General features: G+C 39.1%; 1 protein-coding gene across 2 annotated transcripts in view; it reads right to left on the bottom strand.

Annotated features, from left to right (window-relative positions):
- The window catches only part of LOC141005444 (cyclin-dependent kinase-like 5), a 46,296-nt gene that overhangs the window by 23,051 nt on the left and 3,846 nt on the right, over positions 1 to 19,399 (bottom strand). For both annotated transcript variants that reach the window (XM_073477299.1, XM_073477298.1), the window contains exon 3: positions 17,107 to 17,141. In XM_073477299.1, the coding sequence (XP_073333400.1) occupies positions 17,107 to 17,141 (35 nt within the window). The remainder of the gene's footprint in view (positions 1 to 17,106; positions 17,142 to 19,399) is intronic.

Consider the following 19,399-nt stretch of genomic DNA (forward strand, 5'->3'; position numbering starts at 1 on the left):
TTGTAAAGCTATGTATAACTTGTAAAGTTATGTATAAAGCTGTGAAATAATTATTAAGTTGAAAAATCCTACAAACTGCTCAAACCTATTGAAACAGTTATTCAGCAGCAATCTGCTGCTGCACTCCTCTGAGGGTTGAAACTTTCATTTATGACCACACCTAAATTAGTAACACTGCAAAACATCTGAGCGAACATCTGCTGTGACGCTGCTAGAATCTTTTCCAAGTCATTTCTTGGAAACGTGGAGACAGTGAGACGCAGGGTTGGGCCGACTGACGATGCCATCCTCCATCGCCAATGGCCGACCGTCATCGACTACTGAGCCCTGTACCATTGTAACATTGTGATTTTAAAGGCCAACCCACCAGAGAGCACGAAAAAAGTAGTGTGTCCCCTCAGAGTTGCGTTACTTATTCAGAGTAAGTTTGTTGTGCTACATATCCCATTGTTACTTGCGTTTGCTTGAGCTTAACCTCCTCTGTATAGCAAACAGGCTAACTTTGTTTCAAGCTTCAGAGGCTGAACACAGCTGAGTACAGAAGAGGATTACAACAATTGTATTTCTCATGGAAGATTCATCAGTCTGGAGTGGACAGACAATACTGATTCTGTTCTATAGTTCATTTGTGGAGCGTATTTTAACTTTCTGCTTCATTGCCTTGTATTTTTAACTGTCTGTAATTAACAAGAACAAACTCTGTAGCACTGTTAATCTAGTAAGACTGCGGGTCGGCAACAACACAGTATGTCACTGCTTTGTGAGACCCGAGTCGCAGGAAAAGAACGGGCAGTCCTCAGTGATTTATCACACCGGCCGAACAGAGATCCTTTACACCTCCGAGTATAGCTCTGTTAAACAAACCCTTGTGACATGTGGTGTGTCTCAGTTGCATTTTTGTATATCTATATTCTTTTTTGTTGGTGACGATGTGAAACACTTTGGTGTTAAATGTCTGTCTTTGACTGTAATTGTTATAATGTTGTTTCTGTTTTCCAATTGCCACAGACACAAAAAGTCCGAAAGGATTATAAACGAAACGTACTGATTAAATTACAGGCATGTGTTGTCGAGACGAAGAGCCTTTTAAATGGATGTATGTCGGTGCTGACGATAGACAGTAGCCCCGGCTGGGTGAGATGGGTGGGTCAGAGCGATGGTGGGAAACGGCAGTGACTACAGTGGTATGCTAACCAGTAATTCCTGCCTTAAGGCAACTCTGAGGGGACACACGACCTCAATTTCAGAAACACCACTCCAACAACGATGTCAGCGTCCATCAGGATGTTTCACTGTGGACATCATCATATGCCCATTCAAAAGAAATCGCCCAACCACTGAGACGTCAGTTTTGTAACTCTCTAATATCACCCACTGGAAATGACAAAAGGCATATAATTAATTATTAAGATGTTCATTGTTCGTAACCTTCAGTCATCTCAAGGCACAATTAGTCAGTGGAGGATGCAGTCATGCCTGGGTTGTGTAACATTCCTTTGTGCATCATGCCGTCATATATTTAATTTGGTCTGAAGCACATGCTGCCAAACTGCCACAGTGAACCGAGCATTAAGGGCATCAATTGTGTGTCAAAGGCTTGCTTCTGCACAGAGCGCAACATGATCAAATTGCCAACATCCCATGGTATGCCATTATTTACGCTGTCCAAATAAGGAGATCAAACACGGGCGGCTCGGCTGTGACATCCGTTAATAACAGCCTGGTGGATCTCTGGGATGATGAACGCTTAGAGTGGAAAGCCATCAGAAAGTTAAGTTGGTAGCAGGGAAATTACCTCAAACAAAACACAGGAGAAGGGACGGCATATTAATTCCTGTTGCAACTCTGTACATTTCTTGACACATACACACAGCACTCTGTGTATTGACAGCTGCGTCTCTTCTGCCCCACTGAGCATCTCTCGACAGCAGGTTGCTGAACCAGCACTTCAGGTTGTGCAGAGGACTGCAGGTGATGTTCAACATGGCAGCAACAAAAGACCCCACGAGTCACCGGAGACAGACCCTGTGCACTGTGTGTGGAGTAGCTGGTGCCAGTGACCTTTATTTGTAATGAGAAGCACATTTGTGAAAAGTTTTCTATTTTGTGAAGGTGTATGAATTTTTATTACTGTGCAACATGCCCTTTATTACATAGGTTTTACTTCCTATGTGTTGGTTTTACAAACTAAACAAAAATGTTCTCACTAATTGGCCAGTCAGGAGCCAAAATATTGGGCATAAAGAGAATAAGAATGGCCAAGTATGCCAGCTGTTGCTAACTGGGGTGGGAATCTCAAAGCTTAAGATTCATTTCAATTCGATTTGAATTCAGAGGGCTATGATGTGATTATTAATCCATTTTTGATGACTCTTGATGCATGAAAATTTGGATGGACGATAGGGCCAGATGAAAAATATATTGTTAAATGGTCTTCAACATATGTAATCTTCTTAACAGATTATGCTTTCAAAGATGCACTACATATACGCTTATATTTTTAATTATGGTGGGATGAGAATAAAAAGAGCACATTGCCAATCTAGAAGACCTCCAGGGACATGTCCCCAGCATGAGTTCAATTCAATTCAAGCCTTTATTGTCATTGCAGAGAGTACAACTACATTTCGGTGCAACTCCTCAGTGGTCATCAAAGAGCAAGGCCGCTTCGTATGTGCACGCCACAATCATGTCCTAGACTAGATAGAACGACACCTATTTCTATACATGGTATATTTTTTCACATTGTGTATTTGTGCTATCTTTGCTCACGCTAAGCCGTCCTCACTAAAACTGGGACAGAGAGCCAAGATGGCGTGCGTGTAACACATCTGTCATGATGTCTCCAAGACATTCAGCTCCGAACTATGGATTTAATGGTGCTACTATCTTAAATTACACTTTTATGTATTTCTAAGTGGATAAAATCTGTGTATTTGAAGACACACTTCATCGACGGGCTGCCTTTTTAAGAAACATGCCTTCATCAAGGCAAACAAAGTAGCCTAGCTTAGAACGTAAAGAGGACGCACATGTTTACATCTCTTATGTTTTACCATCAAACTGGTTCAGCAGTAAGGAGCCTGGAGCCCGTTCTTACAAAACTGTCACATCACAATTAATTAATGATTAATGAATTTTCTGCATCGAGACAAAATCTTTCGAGAGAGAACTGCGATGCATCTAAGAATTAATTTTTCATCAATGTCTTCATCCATCCATGCAGACTTTTACACAAACAAAATCTCAATCTGCAGCATCAGTCTTGTTGGGCTATTTACAGTAACATGCACATGTGTTGATTGATTATGGAGTGGGCTGCTTTGACAAGTACCAACCACAGACACAAATCAGTCAGGCATGGACAGCGACTGGGGTAAAAGCGAAAGCCAAAGAGGAACTCTGAATGTATGAATCAATAAGCCGACCTGAATGCTAGACAAGTACACAGTATTGTAATGTAGTGCTTTAAATGTATTGTTTGCATGATAATGTATTTAACTGGAAGAAAAAAGACCAAATCCCGTCACAGAGGGTACATCAACAGGTGGGCTGGGCCTGACAGTCTGCATCGTACAATGCTTCAGCATTAGACTTGAAATAGCCTTCGTCTATCAGGGGACAATGTCGACTTTAACATTCAGACAGGAAACGTGTGTCCCCTCTACATCCTTCTGTCTCTCTCGCTCTGGCTCCTGATAGGACCACACAGACAAGTGCTCCACTCAAGGTGACCCATTTAATGCTCGATGTGAAAGTCCTTTTTTTCCACTCCTGTCCCAGTTTCCGTTCACTGGGTGCAAAAATAACTGTTCCCTTCAAAGGGGGCGGATGGACTTTTTTTTTTCTCACCACTTAATAAATCTCGATGTTACTGACAGCCACTCAGCTTATTTAGGAGGAATAAAAATTTAAGCCTACCGCATCAATTCCATTATCTGTGGTAAAGGCGCCATTGGTTACACACCCTAAAAAAATGAAGCTGAAGCAATGCCAAAATAAAAGATAATGTAAAAAAGGAACATTTATGATTAGGACAGGACAAACAACAGATAACTGCAGAGCAGCGCTGACTCACTTGATGGTACATGTAGCTCTTAAAACAGTGATAGGCTTAATAGATCTAGTCAATACACTAATTACTCACATTTGAGATCACTGTGTGCCATCTCCATTTAACAACTCAAAGTCACAGGCAAAAGCCATGCCAAGATTAAAGGAATCATTTCCAGCAGATAATAGATTTCTTCTCAGTGGGCAAAGTGACACAGCATAAAGAGACAATTATCCGTGGATCACACCGAGCAGAACTGAAGAAAACATTTACATTTTTGAGCACATCTACCCTTACACACCGTAATTAGTGACGTCACAGCAGGTGTTGCTTATTCCTTTGTTGACTCTCATGATTAGCATGTTGTCAGAAATGCAAAATCCCAGTCTCTGTTGAGCTAACAATGTGCCAGTACATGCTTTTCTTCATTACAATCACAGTACATGCAACAAGAAATAGTGATAACCTCAATTGCATGTGCGACCAAAATGTTTCATCCTGGTGTCCTGATGTGACTAGTTTTACGGTACATACAGAGTAGAAAGAGAAAGACTTTCTTTCTCAGAGCTCTGACATCATCCACTGACTGCTTTTAGCAGTTGTAGCGGCTCTTATGGGGCTGATTTCTCTTGCACAGCTCAGTGATCAGCGAAACACGTTATTATAGCTAATAGCCATGGTGACTGATGAGAATGTGTATGTATTTGTCATGTTGTGGTAAAAATAGGCGAGGACCCAAACGCAAGAACACACAGGGATGCAAACAGGATGAGGAACAAAGGCTTTGTTTAACAAAAGCTGAATAATACAAAAACCATAAATACAAAAACCACCAAGAAGTGTAAATCCCAAAAATACTAAGTAGTAACACAAAAGCTCAAACGAAGTGCAACAAAAAGCAAAGTACAAATCAGGAAAAAGTCAAGGAATAAAGTGAGAAACAAAAACCAGAAAACATATCATGAGGAGACACGGCGAGTCACTGGAAAACACGGGTCAGGCACAGGTGAACAAACAGGTGAATCACACAGGACGAACTGATAAAAACATGAGGCACAGACAATATACACACACAAGGGCTGACTAACAAACAAGACACAGGTGAACACAGAAAAACACACGACACATGAGGGCAAAACTTCAAAATACAGGAACAGGAAATCACAGAATCAAAAACAGGAACCTGACAGCATTTGTGTTTTACTTATGTGTGTCTAACAAAATGATTCAGATCAAAGGTTGTCTAGACAAGTGTAGCCAAAGGTTCGCAATAAAGACTCACTTTTAATTTCATTATCACACTATGCAATCCAATTTTCCATGAAACATTTTATTAATAACATTAAACCAGTAAATATGGCATTCATTTTACAACACCGCTAACCGCTAACATTGCTAACGCTGACTGACATTGCAAACACTACCAACTACTCTTAATCGTTGACGAAACTCAGATACCACGTGATACCAATGGCGTTATACTATTGGCTGACAAACTTTTTTTAGATGCTGGAACCAACCGTTATAATTCTTAACATAACATCACTTTGGACCTGACAAACATTTTAAAATTATTAATTCACAGCCGTAGGAATGTTTTAAACGAAAAGAGATCCTCTCTGCACAAGCTCTGCAGATGTACTATTTTTTGAAAATGATTTATCTACATAAAAATGTTATCAATATGACCTTTAAGATTGTGATTGGTTCTACACAAAAATATCTAACCTGGCTCTGATGGGACCAGTTGCCAGGCAACCGATGGAGACTCAAAGGGGTGACTTGTCCCTGCCAAGAAACAGTCCGGCAAATACTACTGTACAGACAACATATGACATGTTACTTGGAGAGCTTTAGTGTTGCTGGAAGATGGATTTTGTGCTTATACACAGAGCCAGGCTAGCTGTTTCCCTCTGATTTCAGCCATTGTGCTAAGCTAAGCTAACCGGCTGGTCACAGTGGCTTCACATTTACCTTACAGACACGAGTGGTATCAACCTTCTTATCTAACTCACGGCAAGAAAAGCAATATGGATACTCCAGCCTTCACCAGTGGAAAATCAAGCTACTGCTACAACACAAAGTAAGCTAGTTCACGCTGAAGCCAACTGCTCAGATTGTCTTAAGAAGATCGTCTTTTAAATCAGACACATGCGGTGGTGATAAGTCACATCTTCTCATTAATGTGGACATGTGTTCCACATTTTGAGGAATGTCAAGTAGGCCGTGTGAAGCGTTTAAGGCCAAGACATTTGACTTGTGTCTCGAAATAGCAGCCGGAGGTTAAGAAGCAAAAGCAGAAATGGAAGAAAGAAATACAGGCACAGGTCAATAGACTGTTATCTGTTGCCCTCACTAAATGTGGATGTTCAATTAAAAGATTAATTCTAGGGAATTTTAGCAGTTTTCTGAGCGTTCAAAGTGAAAGCGAAGGAGATATTTTGGTGATTTAATTAGTCTTAATAAAAGACAGAGAGCAGATGGATGTAACCCTGCTGAAGTACAAATTTGATTAAAATTTTATGTGTGCACTATCCATCGTTTTAATTGGTAGCAGAGGCACCCACAGCACCATTTCAGCTGGCACATAAGATATGTGCTTAAGGCTGAGAGCCATACACCATGAGAGGAAGGTGTATAAACATTATAGTGCCTGTCTATCTTAAATTAACACTAGTAGGATGGTGTTTGGTGTGTTAACAGGCCATGATATATGGATTCATAGTGGCCTTATCATACTTAAAATACCACGGCCTGGATTGTACATGCTGCTTCTCCATTGGCTGAACATTGAACACACTAAGAGCGGCTCTGTGTTGGCATCTGTCTTTAGCGCTCAGGGGTTCTGTGAACCTGAACCATGCCAGGAAAAAACGAGCCCGTGCCATACTAGAGCTGCCAGGAGCCTTCACCATAAGAGGCTAGCATTGTGCCTGTAGACTCCTCTTGGCATGTGCCACATATGTTCTCACTCACTTGCTAATAATAGGATGACTGATGTGATCACGTGAAGGCTTCTGCAGCTCGGAGGAACACTTGCTGTGCTCTTTGCTCTCGACTCACAATTTTTTTGTTTACCTTTAAGAATGGGATTGTCAGTGTGCGTTCTCTGTAATTAATGAAAATGCTGATACACTCTGCTTGTTAACTTAGCTGACTGTTTTGACTAGCATGTCAACTAATGCAAGCACATCCCTGTCAGGAGGTATTTCTATCTACAATCAACTCAAGCTGACGTCTTTCACTTAGATTTTCAGGCCAACATCACATTAGCTTCTGTGAAGGAACATTAGGGTCAGCAGTCGTTCTTTTCTGTTCCGATCAGCTTAACTTCAACCTGCTATTACAGTAAATATGCGATCAGGCTGCCTCAGTTTTCACACACACCAAGTTAAAATTTCCACAACTCTTAAACGCAGCTCTCAATCGAAACAAAATAAAAATAAATCAAGGATGGTCATGAAGTAGGGAGGATCATGGGAGCCACAATGCCAATGAAAATCTGACACGGGATGCATAAATGTCATATCAAACCTCTATTTTGCTAAATTCTAAGTTCAAAGACAAAATGCTACACTTAAATCACACTTTTCAGAACACAGCCACCAGCTGAAAACTAATAGGGATCAATTAAATATATTTACTTATCAAATTAAATAAAATTTCATGGGAATATAGTGTAACTATTAATATAAGACGGTTACTTATCAATTAAATATATTTAATTATGAAATAGAGTATCAATGCACTGGAATTAAATGCAATGTCATTTCTATACAAAACTTTAACTCATTAATTAAAAGTATTCAATCTTAAAATAAGTATCATTGAATCATTTAAGTTGATGTATTACAATTAGAGCTTCTTTCTGCTGACATTTCAATTGGGAAGAGCTTTTATTTTGGCATCTTGCAGTTCAATTCACTGCCATTTTGTTTTAAGAAGTATTTGATTTTAGTTTAGAGAGCTGCCTCTACCTGTCAATCATTCACCACGCCCATCATTGACATCTGGGTTTGATTATCTTCGCCTTGTTTCTTCGTCTTCTCGGTCCTTCTTCTATTATTGATAACTTATGCAATTTTTTTACATCTTCTAGTGAATTTCATGGACTACACACCACGTTGTCATGGCCACAGTGACCATGTTTTATTGGACGTGATACACGTAATGGTGCCCGCATGAGCCCAGATCTCACTGATGGGCCATAAATGAAAATGACCCTAATGAAACCGCAAGGCGCTAAAATAAAAAGCTTGTCCCAATTGATATTTCCACAGAAAGAAGTTCTGATTGAAATATCTCAACTTAAATGATGAAATGATACTTTATGTTGAAATTAAATATATTTGAGTGATGAGTTTCAGCTCTATATCAAAAGCTACACTTTATTTAAAAGGTAAATGTGTTCAACTGATCACTTTTGGTTTTCAATTAATTTTTATACATTCACGTCTCATACATATTTGTTGTCACAGTGTAAAAATACAAATCCATAATGTTTCTTAAATCATAATGTTGCTTTGTACAATATTTAGAACGTATTTTGCCGTAGTCAGACGCCAAAATGTAAGATGCTGACTTCGGTGTGCTGCAGGTTACAAGCCTTTCTCTCGTTGCTATTCATAATGTAATCTAAATATAATACAATGCAGCATGCATGATGCATGATGCACTGCCTCATGGGATCTTGAGTGCTCTGAGACTTTCAGCCAGAGCATTTTGCATATTGAAATTCTGTTGTGAAAAGTAAGGGAAAGCAAATGCAAAACGCGACATGAATGTGGCTATCCGGATGATAAACATGTTCACAGCCCTGCATTGACACCTGCTGCTTCTATATGCTTTCTGTCAACACTGTAATGGGATCTCATATTATACGTGCAGTGAGTCAAGCAGGCAATTAGGTAAGGAGGTAACGAGCCTAAATACCGTCAACAAAAACAAACATAGCAGGTGTATGTTTATCGAAAACAATGTGAGTGTACAGCCTGTACTTTTTCTTTTGATATGGAAAAGAAGAAAAAAGTAGTAGAAGATGAGTCGTCACACACACCTGCTCAGAAATCTCCTCCAAGAAGTCTTTGTGTAGCAGTCATCACATACTACTATGAAACAATGATTTTCTTAGTGACTTGAGGGTCCTTTCATGTTGTCCTGGAGGTTTATGACATCTGCACTCATGACTTTTCTCCTCTATGGGCAGATACTTTCTCATTGATGCAAACTACTTCAAGCAGTGCATTTACACTCTGGCTGAGATCCAGTGATAATATGGAGCCAGAACACCTCCGCAGCCAGGGCCAGGGCTTTTCATAAAGAGGCTTAATTCTATAAATCTCCCACGGTTAATGAAAACACATGACAGATAATTCAATGCTTCAGATCTCCCAAACTGAATCATTTAAGCACAACTGAGGGGACAGGGGCCCGATGCTGTCAATGTTTTACCTCTCTGTCGTCAGAGTGGCTGGGGAAACCAGTTCATGAGATGATAAGCCACTCAGTGTAATGTGCATTCCTACGAGGCGCTCCACGCTTAAATAAATACTCACCGCAGCTATGTTTACCCTATAGTCTTCTACATTTCCCAAACCGTTGTATGCCAAAAACCTGCCAATAGCCATGCACAAGCCTTATCCAGGATTTAGATTAGCTGCTAGAGAGAAACCTTTGTATTTGACTCACTTCAGAGGTAAGTTTCAACTTAGACACACAATGTTTGGTTTGTAAATCAACAGATCCCAGAGCTGGGTGGGAGGTCTTACAACAGCAGTGAAACTGCTGATAAACAGAAAATGTGACGTACATCCAAGGACCCTGAAAAAGCAACAACTCAATTTACCACTTCCGTTGTTTCTTTCTTATTTGTTTTTCAGTGAATTCAACAATATCATTTCTGTTTCATTTGCAGGAAAGGTGAGGTTTTTTGGTAAATACACAACGAAACACAAGATAAACTCCTGAACAATGAGCCACCCCAGCCCACACAAAGTGTATATACAGTACTCATTTATATTAGCAGATTCTAGTTCTGAATTCGCTGTATTACTACAACATGTGAAGAACATGTGCAAAAATGTCCAGTTATAGTCTACAAACATTTTTCTGGGTCAACGGAGAGCCAAACATAGGTTAGCTTGCTCTGTAATCTAACATGAGCAAACATGTCTTATGTGTCAATGACCTCGTGGGTAACCTGGAATAAGCAAGAGGGTGGTTTCCCCTCTCAGTACTGATACTCTCAGTTTCGTCAACACAATGAATTAACAAGTGAAACGCCTGCACCATATTGCAAAGTTTGCGGGATGGAGATGATAGAAGATGATAGAAAATGTTTTTTTCCCCAGGCTGGAGGAGAGCTAGTTAGCTGTTAGCTGAGTCCTGCGGTGTGTTTGGCTAACGGAGCAAGCAACTAACAAAGCTAACAAAGCTAGAACATTACAGCTAACAGAGCATAAAGGTGAGTCTTTTAGCTACACATTGATTTTATTCACCTGCCAGTCCGCCACAACCACTCGCTCACCATCTCTGCTCTGCCAACTGATATTTCAGTATCTGCTGCGACAACTGATGTCGGGTGTCTACAGCAAGAATCTATAGATTGTTTACTATATTCATTAGTCAACTGGCCACACATATTTAAACCCAGCAGACTTGTCTTAGTCGGCTAATTGCATACAACATACATGCTACAATGACTTCTATTACGAGCAGCTCAGCTTTTGCATTTTTCGTTTGTTTGTTTGTTTGTTCATTACACAAATATCGTCATATAATTTGTACCGCTTAAAGCCAGGAAGGTATGAAGCCCCGAAAAAATAGTTACTGCCTACTAAGCATGTTGGCATGCTAGCATTGCTTATTAAACTAAATACAACAAAGCTGAGGATGATGGGAATGGCATTAGTTTTGCAGGTATTTGGTCATGAACCAAAGTATTGGACAAACTGAAATTCTGACTTGATGATGGTGCTATATGGACACTTACGGGATAAGCAAGGGATTACAAATTTCATTGACATGAATGTGTGCACCAAATTTCATGCCAATCCATCCAGTAGCTATTGAGCCTGGTCTGTCTTCAGTCTGGTCCAAAGTAGTGGAACAGCCGACTGTTCATCATTACCATCCCTGATCCCACACTGCTGGGTGTGGCTAAAAATCAATGGATTTTGATTTGTAAGATCTGATTAAGCTTAAAAATTTAGATTTTTGAACAGGTGCAAATTGACTTTACAAATATCCAAACTGGTGCTCCACTAGTATGATGAAGTTCAGGGACAAAAGCCTCTTAATTAACTTATAAATAAATCATCATAATTCATGTTTTTTTTATCAAACATCAACAGACGAGAGAAACGGAACTGGAGCATCCCTGCGGCTCAGTTGGCATACGCAGCTGCAGTGTCCTTGAATCTACTGTAGTTTTCACTTTATTTTCTGTCATCACACTACAATGGAACACTGTATTCCCATTAGAAAAAGAAATTAGTGAACCCAAACATGTTCTTTTGTTCTTTTTTTTATGATTCATTTAGATGGAAAAGAAATTAATAAAAGATGGGCCAGACCAACAAGACAAGTGCTCCTCTGTGTCTCCGTGTACTCAACCCTTTTGACATAACAGCATTTAGCAGTTTTCTTCTGGCTGCTCTCTTTATCAAACAGCTGCGGCAAAATTGGGCAAGATGGCACCAAAGTCTCTCCAGGTGACAACAATAGCTGAACTTTAGTGTACGGCTGCAACATCAAGCACCATTTTCTATATCAACTTTAGTCTGTATTCTGTCTGTTTTTAAACTCTGCCTACACTGTGCTCATGCATGGGTCTGGCTTCTAGATGTAAATCATCATATGGGCAATATATTGATATCATTATTGTGATATGAGACTACTGAATATTGTTATATTGCGATATGGTAGTGTTGTGTTGTCTTCTCCTGGTTTTAAAGACTGCATTACAGTAAAGAGACGTACTTACCAGACTGTTCTACTTAATCTCCACTCTAATACTTGTCTTTACCTAATGAGTCGTAATATCATTACTGATGATTTTTATCAAAAATAATTCAAAAATGAACTTACATTTGAATAAAAAATATATTGAATGTCAAGAAATACCAGATTTGACATAATGATGTCTGTCTATTGTGTTCTAGTGTATCTAGTAAAATTAGCAGGGAAATCAGCTAGCCCTGGGCTTGTCCCGGTCCAAAGGTCCTGTGCTAGTGGTGTAAACAAAGACACTAGCAGCAATTCTGGTGATATGCTGTCCCCTATTTTTCTATTTTTTCCCCTATTTTTTGTTTTAAATATGACTTTGACAGGAATCCAGGTCTTACATACTGCATTGTGAAAACTATTTTGGACCAATGTTCTGCCATGAAGAGTTAAAAAGAGGCACCTTTTCAACAAACATTCCTAATAAATGCCATTATGACATTATGATGGCGAGAATGCACAGACTTATTCTCATTCAAGTCTTAATATATAATTGGATATCAAAAATAAATAGAATAACTCTTTCTTGAAAAATAGTTGCGCTTGTAAAAAATTACAATAATCATCCAAATCTTCTTAGACCATAAAGGCAACAACAGTGACAATGAAAAGATTATACCTGAAACATCCAAACAGTATCATCAAAACATGTCTTTGATATTATCCGTCTCTCTGTCACTTCCTTATGTCACACTAAACCCAGCTGACTCTTAAATCTGTTCAGATATTGTACACCGTACGTGGGGGTACACACACAGTAATCCAGCAGCCTCTTAAACGGATTCAGATTAGGCTGTAAACGGGGGGAAATTGACAGTGCATAGAATGTATTTCCATCCTTTCTATATCTGTCCCCAGATCTTTCTGGGATCTAATTACTCCCGTTAAATACACGTACTGTATGAACCAAATTTGAGGGGCGTGTCACTGGTGAAATAAGTACGTTCTGTAAGCACAAGCAGCTGCGACTAAGCAGCAGTTGTTACAGCCATTTTCTCTGGCCAGCGCACTTCCACGGCCCATAGTCACACAGCACCATCAAACCCCTGGTAAGCTATGTGTTATTCTGCTTTGCAAGTGTCAACACATGCGTGTGTGTGTATGTGTGTCTGTGCTTGACTGTGTGCCCAGTTATGTTATGCACACATAATTATGCAGCATAGATCTGTGAGTTAGCTCTTGAAAAAAAAAAAAAAAAAAAAAAAAACCATGTCGGTTCATTCACACTAACAATACAATATTTTCCAGATGGCACTGGTCCATATTGATCTGCAGCCAGAGAATTCATCCTCCTGTGCTTTCACACGTCAGGCAATAAAGTTACCAACAGATATTCTATCAGAACTGCATATATTATGGATTTGCCAGCACACACACACAGGCCCACAGAAGAGTAGCAAAATGTCAGGCTGTTGGGGGATTGTTATTCCTTTGTCACATGCAGGAGAAATAATGGAACTGTAATGAGCTTATTAAAAAGACATTCAAAATTAGTATCAAATCAAGTATTAAAAACACTAGCTAGCAAACACTCTCTTTAAATGTTTGTACAGCACTGTGACTACGGTGCAGACACAAACCAATTAGCACTGTTGTTGAGGAGTGACAAACCTCATTCCTCCACTATAGCAATTAGGATGGTAAAAACCTTCTGAGATCAAGAATGACTACTATTCACCTGCTACTACCTCCTTCAAGTAAATCCTGCATATTCGTTAACAGTAGAATCGAAGTAAGAGAGAGAAATAAAACTCAATTAGTAGCATTTCCCACACAATCCTGATCATTTTGTTCCAGTTTGCAAGTCAATTAACAGAGTAATTAGTTAATTATTTCCTTTTGAACTGGTTTGTTGGCATCTGCACTGTAGATTATTTAAAGCTGCTTCAAATGTTGCTGCTTTTTTTGGCCACTTAGGCAAAAGACCAAGCTTAAAAACACAACACTTATTCTACCCTGATTAATATGATGAATGTTATGAATGTTATTATCTGTCTTTTAAGCTGTTAAATTTTAAGCCTTGTCTGTTGTTTGGTGCTGGACAGAGCACACAGTGGTTTTATTGGGGCATTTACTGAAAACAGCTTCCTGCTGTAGCTAAGTTTATGGTTATAGTACCGGTGAGACTGAACGCAAATTAGAAAAGTTGAGTGATTATTTTTTGTGGGTTCATTCCTACGAATGACTCCTTTCACCTCACACATAGTAATCTGAGCACCTGTTAATATAAAATATTGATAACTTTAGCTTTAAATCTGGATTAAAGGTCCTATATGAAGATCATTTTCAGGTTCATACTTTGCATTACTTTTGTTGTGTACTCGCAAATGTTTACATGCTTAAATGTTCAATAAACACATTATTTTTCTCATACAGTCAGTTGCTGCAGCACCTCTATTCACCCTCTGTCTGAATGCTCTGTGTTAACTCCTGTCTCTTCAAGGCCCTCCTCCTGAAAAGCCCAGTCTGCTCTGATTGGCCAGCTCTCACAGGCCTGAGCAGTCACCACCGGACATGAACTCTGCCGGTGTTTTTGCAACCACAGCCGTGCTGGGGACGGCGACTATATGATTGTGACATCACAGCTTTACATGAGTTCTGACGGCTCGTTCGAAGGCACAGTTTCTGAATAGGCTGTGTGCATTTCTCTGTGGATAGAGCGTTTCGATAATTATACAGTATTCAAATGGCCTCTAACACGCCAACACTTAATTTCACTTTCTACAATAACGGACCTTTAATTGATGTTTCTGACCACTGTAGTGAAGCAAGCTAAAAAACAAAACCTTGCATATTAAGATGCTAACATCAACTGATGTGGTAGAAAACCGAAGTAACAGATTTGCAAATGAAGCCACAACATAAATGGACTGTTCATTTTTTATTTAGTCCTATGCATTAGCATCACAAATGCACTGTGGCCATGTGAAGAATGTGGTGTTCATTCTCTCCTGAGACTGTATTTTAAGGCCTAAAACTGGATTATTGAAGCCGATTTCAAAATAAAAAAAAAACAGTCGATATTATTTTTTATGCTCAAATAATATCGGACCAGCTGATGTATCCGTTCGGCTCTAATGTTAACTGTTCTGTTAAACCTAATAGCCTTTGAACAAGTGTTTGTGAAATGTTTTTTCCCCACAAATGATGAATATTAGAGATTATGGTGACGATGATGGATTTTTCGCACAAATAAACACAGTGATAGAGTGTCAGAGACAAAGCAACAGCATCCGTCTGTTGTGTGGCACAAACTGAGGTCTATTGATGTGAGTTCTGTTGTACAAAAATGGAGACATTGGCATTTGCAGCTGCATAGGCCTGAGATCAATCAGTCTGAATAATAAAGCCCAGTAATTATAGGCTGTGATTCTGGCTTACAGCAGGCCTTTCTTCTTTTTTCCCTCACTTCTGAGATCTCGCTCAACATCAAGTCTGGTGCTGTTGTCTTTTACAATTCTGACACTTAAGCTAACTGGCTCACATTAGAAACCTGGCTAATGGATACACTGAGTAAGGTCATTGCTGCAATAAACACGGCAATGAAGGCAGATGCACGGCAATCACAGAACAAGAAAAACATCAAGGATTTTGACGAGGGAGGCTCAGAAAGTGTTTTGTCTGTTTCCTGCAGATCTCTGTAAGTAGGAGGTAGTTAGTCTCTCTTATTCATGCTGGATTGCCGTCAATTCTTGGCGCAGCCTCTTCCTTAAATGGACTGAGATGACAGGGCTATTACTGCAGTGTGGGTCGTCTGCTATTCATGCTGCTATTTTTTTATTTTCTTTTTTTTTTGCTTTGGTTCCTTATCCTTCTATGCAAAAAAAAGATAAGATAACCTATGAGAGCCACTTTTACGTGAATGAAAACAAACGAAGTGGCTGAGTAGTGGTAGAATTAAATCTGACAAAGTTGTTGCCAATCAAAGCAGGTCTTTCACACTAATGAACCCGAGTGAAGACAAAAGGACTTTAACTAATTACCAAGCAGTCCATGAGAGCCACTTAAGACATCACAGTGATTTTAAGGCACACGGCCACTGCAGTTAACTAAAGTGGAGTGACCAGGTGCATGAAAAAAACAAACCTCCTTTGAAAAACACATTATGTCAACTATCTTTTCTAAGATAAACACACAGAACACTCAAATCCCTGTCCTTGTATGTCTATATACTTTTTATTGTCAACAATGAAAAGACCAAAACCAACAACATATTTGTCTGACTCCCACTTTTTCCGAGCCTGTCAGTGGTTCTCAGCCTGAATCTCAATGGTTTCTACTGAAGACATAAATCTTTATGTGTATCATGAATATATTTATCGCAATTATATTTTTTTTAAAACGGCTAAATAATGGCACAGGGCACTGTAGTTTACAGCAAAAGTGACTCAAAAAGGAGTAAGTCGCACATGAGGGACTATTTTCAGCAGTGGATGAATACACATTTGTTGCTCTAGTGAGTATTTAAAGCACCAGATTGGTGTATGTGGGATTGAATCAAGAAAAAACATGGTAATGAAGGAACATGTCCCCAAGTGTAAAAGCAGACACATTATAAGAGAGATAGACCACTTCAGGCACTTCGAAAAGAAAAGCCGTCAATTGTATGACGCATATACCGCCGCTTCCCCCCAAAAGCCAATCGTCTGCTTTATAGCGACCAAACTGGGAAAGACATCAGCCAATCACGTTGTCGCTCTGTCCCCATTCACTTAGACAGGGGCCTGGTCTTGTTAGCCCGAAATAACTGCACAGGGGTGTTGCCAAGATGGCTGCCGAGTAGCAAGACTTGTCTAATAGTAATTTGGTAATGGTGTGCCTCATTGATGTGTTCATGAGAGGTTTTGGACATGAATTGACACATAAACAGGCTATTTCATTCTTTGCTTATACTCACAAAACATAAGAAAAATATAGGATATCACCGGACTTATCCTTTAAAACCTTTGACTTTCAGCTATAACAGTTTTTTATGTGCAAAAAACAGTATATAACATGAAACACATAATATGACAAGATAGGGATTTGTGATTACATGAAAATCTTACCTTGTGTCGGCACTTCAAAACAACACCATAGGCACCTGAAACAGAGAGCAAACCACATGTTTAACCTAGATTAACCACAGCTAATCTTCTCATGAATATTCATAGTATTCTACTTCTGCATTTCAAGTAGAGCTACTGCACTTAAAAACAGACCCATGTGAAATAATAACAAAAATACAGCATAAAATCAGTTGATAAATGTTGATTTGTGAACAAAGAGTTTGTCACTCTCACATAAGGCGAGTTGGCAAACTATGATAACAAGTGCTAACAAATCCAGAAGCTACTGAGTCCTTTAAATTTCTGCATGTTCCTACACAGTGAAAGGGGTTTTAAATCCTCTTTTATTAATGCTTCTCATATGTTCACATGAATTAAGGAAAAACATCCCCCACTATAAAAGGACAGGTGGCTCAGAAAGTAGGACACAAGTGTTGGCAAGCTACTGTAGTTCTGATGTTATCGACCCTGGCAGTCACACACACACTTCCCCCGAGGGTTCAAGAGGAATTCTTGGACTGAGCAGGCATATGACAAACTGCTCCGTGCTCCTTCATAAAGCACATCAGTGCTGCAAGAAGTCATCTTCAAGACGCTGCTCTAATGCATTTGCATCCTGTTAGAGTTTAGATACCTCCAAGCCAAAAACTGAGACACATTACTGTCTGTCAACATATTTCTGTCTATTGTTGACCTACAGAAGGTTGTGCAACCTTTTGACCAGACAGGTGGTTTTAACAATTTCACTAAAAACTGAATGTATTTTACGTCATTGCCGATGATTATGGATTGATTTTCGGACATTGATTTAGGGCCTCATGATTATTTTCACGATTAAAGGTGCACTATGTAGAAATTCAGAAACTCAAAAAGGTAATATTTACAATAATGATAAGGTAAAAAAACTGGAACAATAATACAAACTGAGAAATTTTCATAATTTCCATACCTCAGAGGAAAATAAGGTCCCCAGAACACTGTTTGAAGCTAGAAAGATGGCAGGGTCCGCCAAATATAAACAAAGTGAAACAGTATGAAATTGTGTTGTCCTTTAAGGTCAGTTTGTTTATTCTTTTATTGATTTTTTTTTTTAGTTTATTTAAGCATGAAAATCAGATTTTTCTCTTTTCTGATTAAAATTTCTTCCCCAAAACTACATACTGCACCTTTAAATGATTAATTTTCTAATGAGTAAAAAGTGAAAAGAATTTTCCAGAAATTACATCTTCAAATTGCTTCATTTGTCAAACCAACAGTCCAAAACCCAACGACTATTTGTTTACTGTCATAAATTACAAAGAAGGGCAGCAGAAGAAGCTGGAAACCGGCAAATGTTTCAGCTTGAAAAATGACTGAAACGATTATCAAAATAGTTGGCGATTAATTTTCCTTCAAACGACTCATTGATTATTTGACCAACCGTTACATCTGTACATTGGTTTTCAGTAACTAATCCATAACAGTGAATATTAAGACAAATCTTTCCTATTTTTACTATCATTTCTTGCTGATGCAGTTGTGAGCATAGACTGTTTTACAAAGGCTTCCTTATTCATTTAATTTATAGCACAGAAAATAGAGAACTGGCTGCTGAAAAGCACTGGATTCATGAGCTAACTTATCAGAAAATGAAACCTAAAAACAAAGCAAAGTCAATGACAAGGACAAGGACATGTAAATTTGCAATAAGATACCTGCCATTTGTCAGCTGACTCTCAATTCTGGGATGTTGGTAAGGACACTTGAAGACATCAAAAGTGTTTTTAAAACTGTCCTTCATCCATTAGGGACGATGACATGCCATTAAACAAAAACACTACTTGTAGAGTAAAGCAAAAAGAACGATTCCTCCCATTAATTTTCTTTTTTTAGATAAGTATCTGGATGTAATTGCATAACATTCTGTGTACTGGTACTTTTAATTGCGAGGCTAAGCCTACACGCTGCACTAAATGATTAACAAAATCGACTGACTTCAAGATCACTGAGGAAAAATCTATGATGCTGGATCAAGTGGAGCGTACTCAGCCATGAGTGCACAGGCAGTAAGTTGAGCTGGACTGAAAAAAACTTCTACAACTAAAAGTGCTGACATCCTTCCAGACCGACTCATCTTTGGACAGGCGTTCAGCCTTCAGAATCCAGCTCAGAGTTTCCCTGTGTCTTCTGGAAATGCATTATACACACATTATAAAACTTCTACAATGTGGGAGTAGGAGTGTAAAATCTGGGACAGGTGGGTGGCTTCACCTCAAGGCCTCTGCCACTTTCTATCAACCAAGTGGTTCAAGGA

The sequence above is a fragment of the Pagrus major genome, chromosome 11, assembly GCF_040436345.1.
Source record: "Pagrus major chromosome 11, Pma_NU_1.0".
Taxonomy (NCBI): Eukaryota; Metazoa; Chordata; class Actinopteri; order Spariformes; family Sparidae; genus Pagrus; species Pagrus major.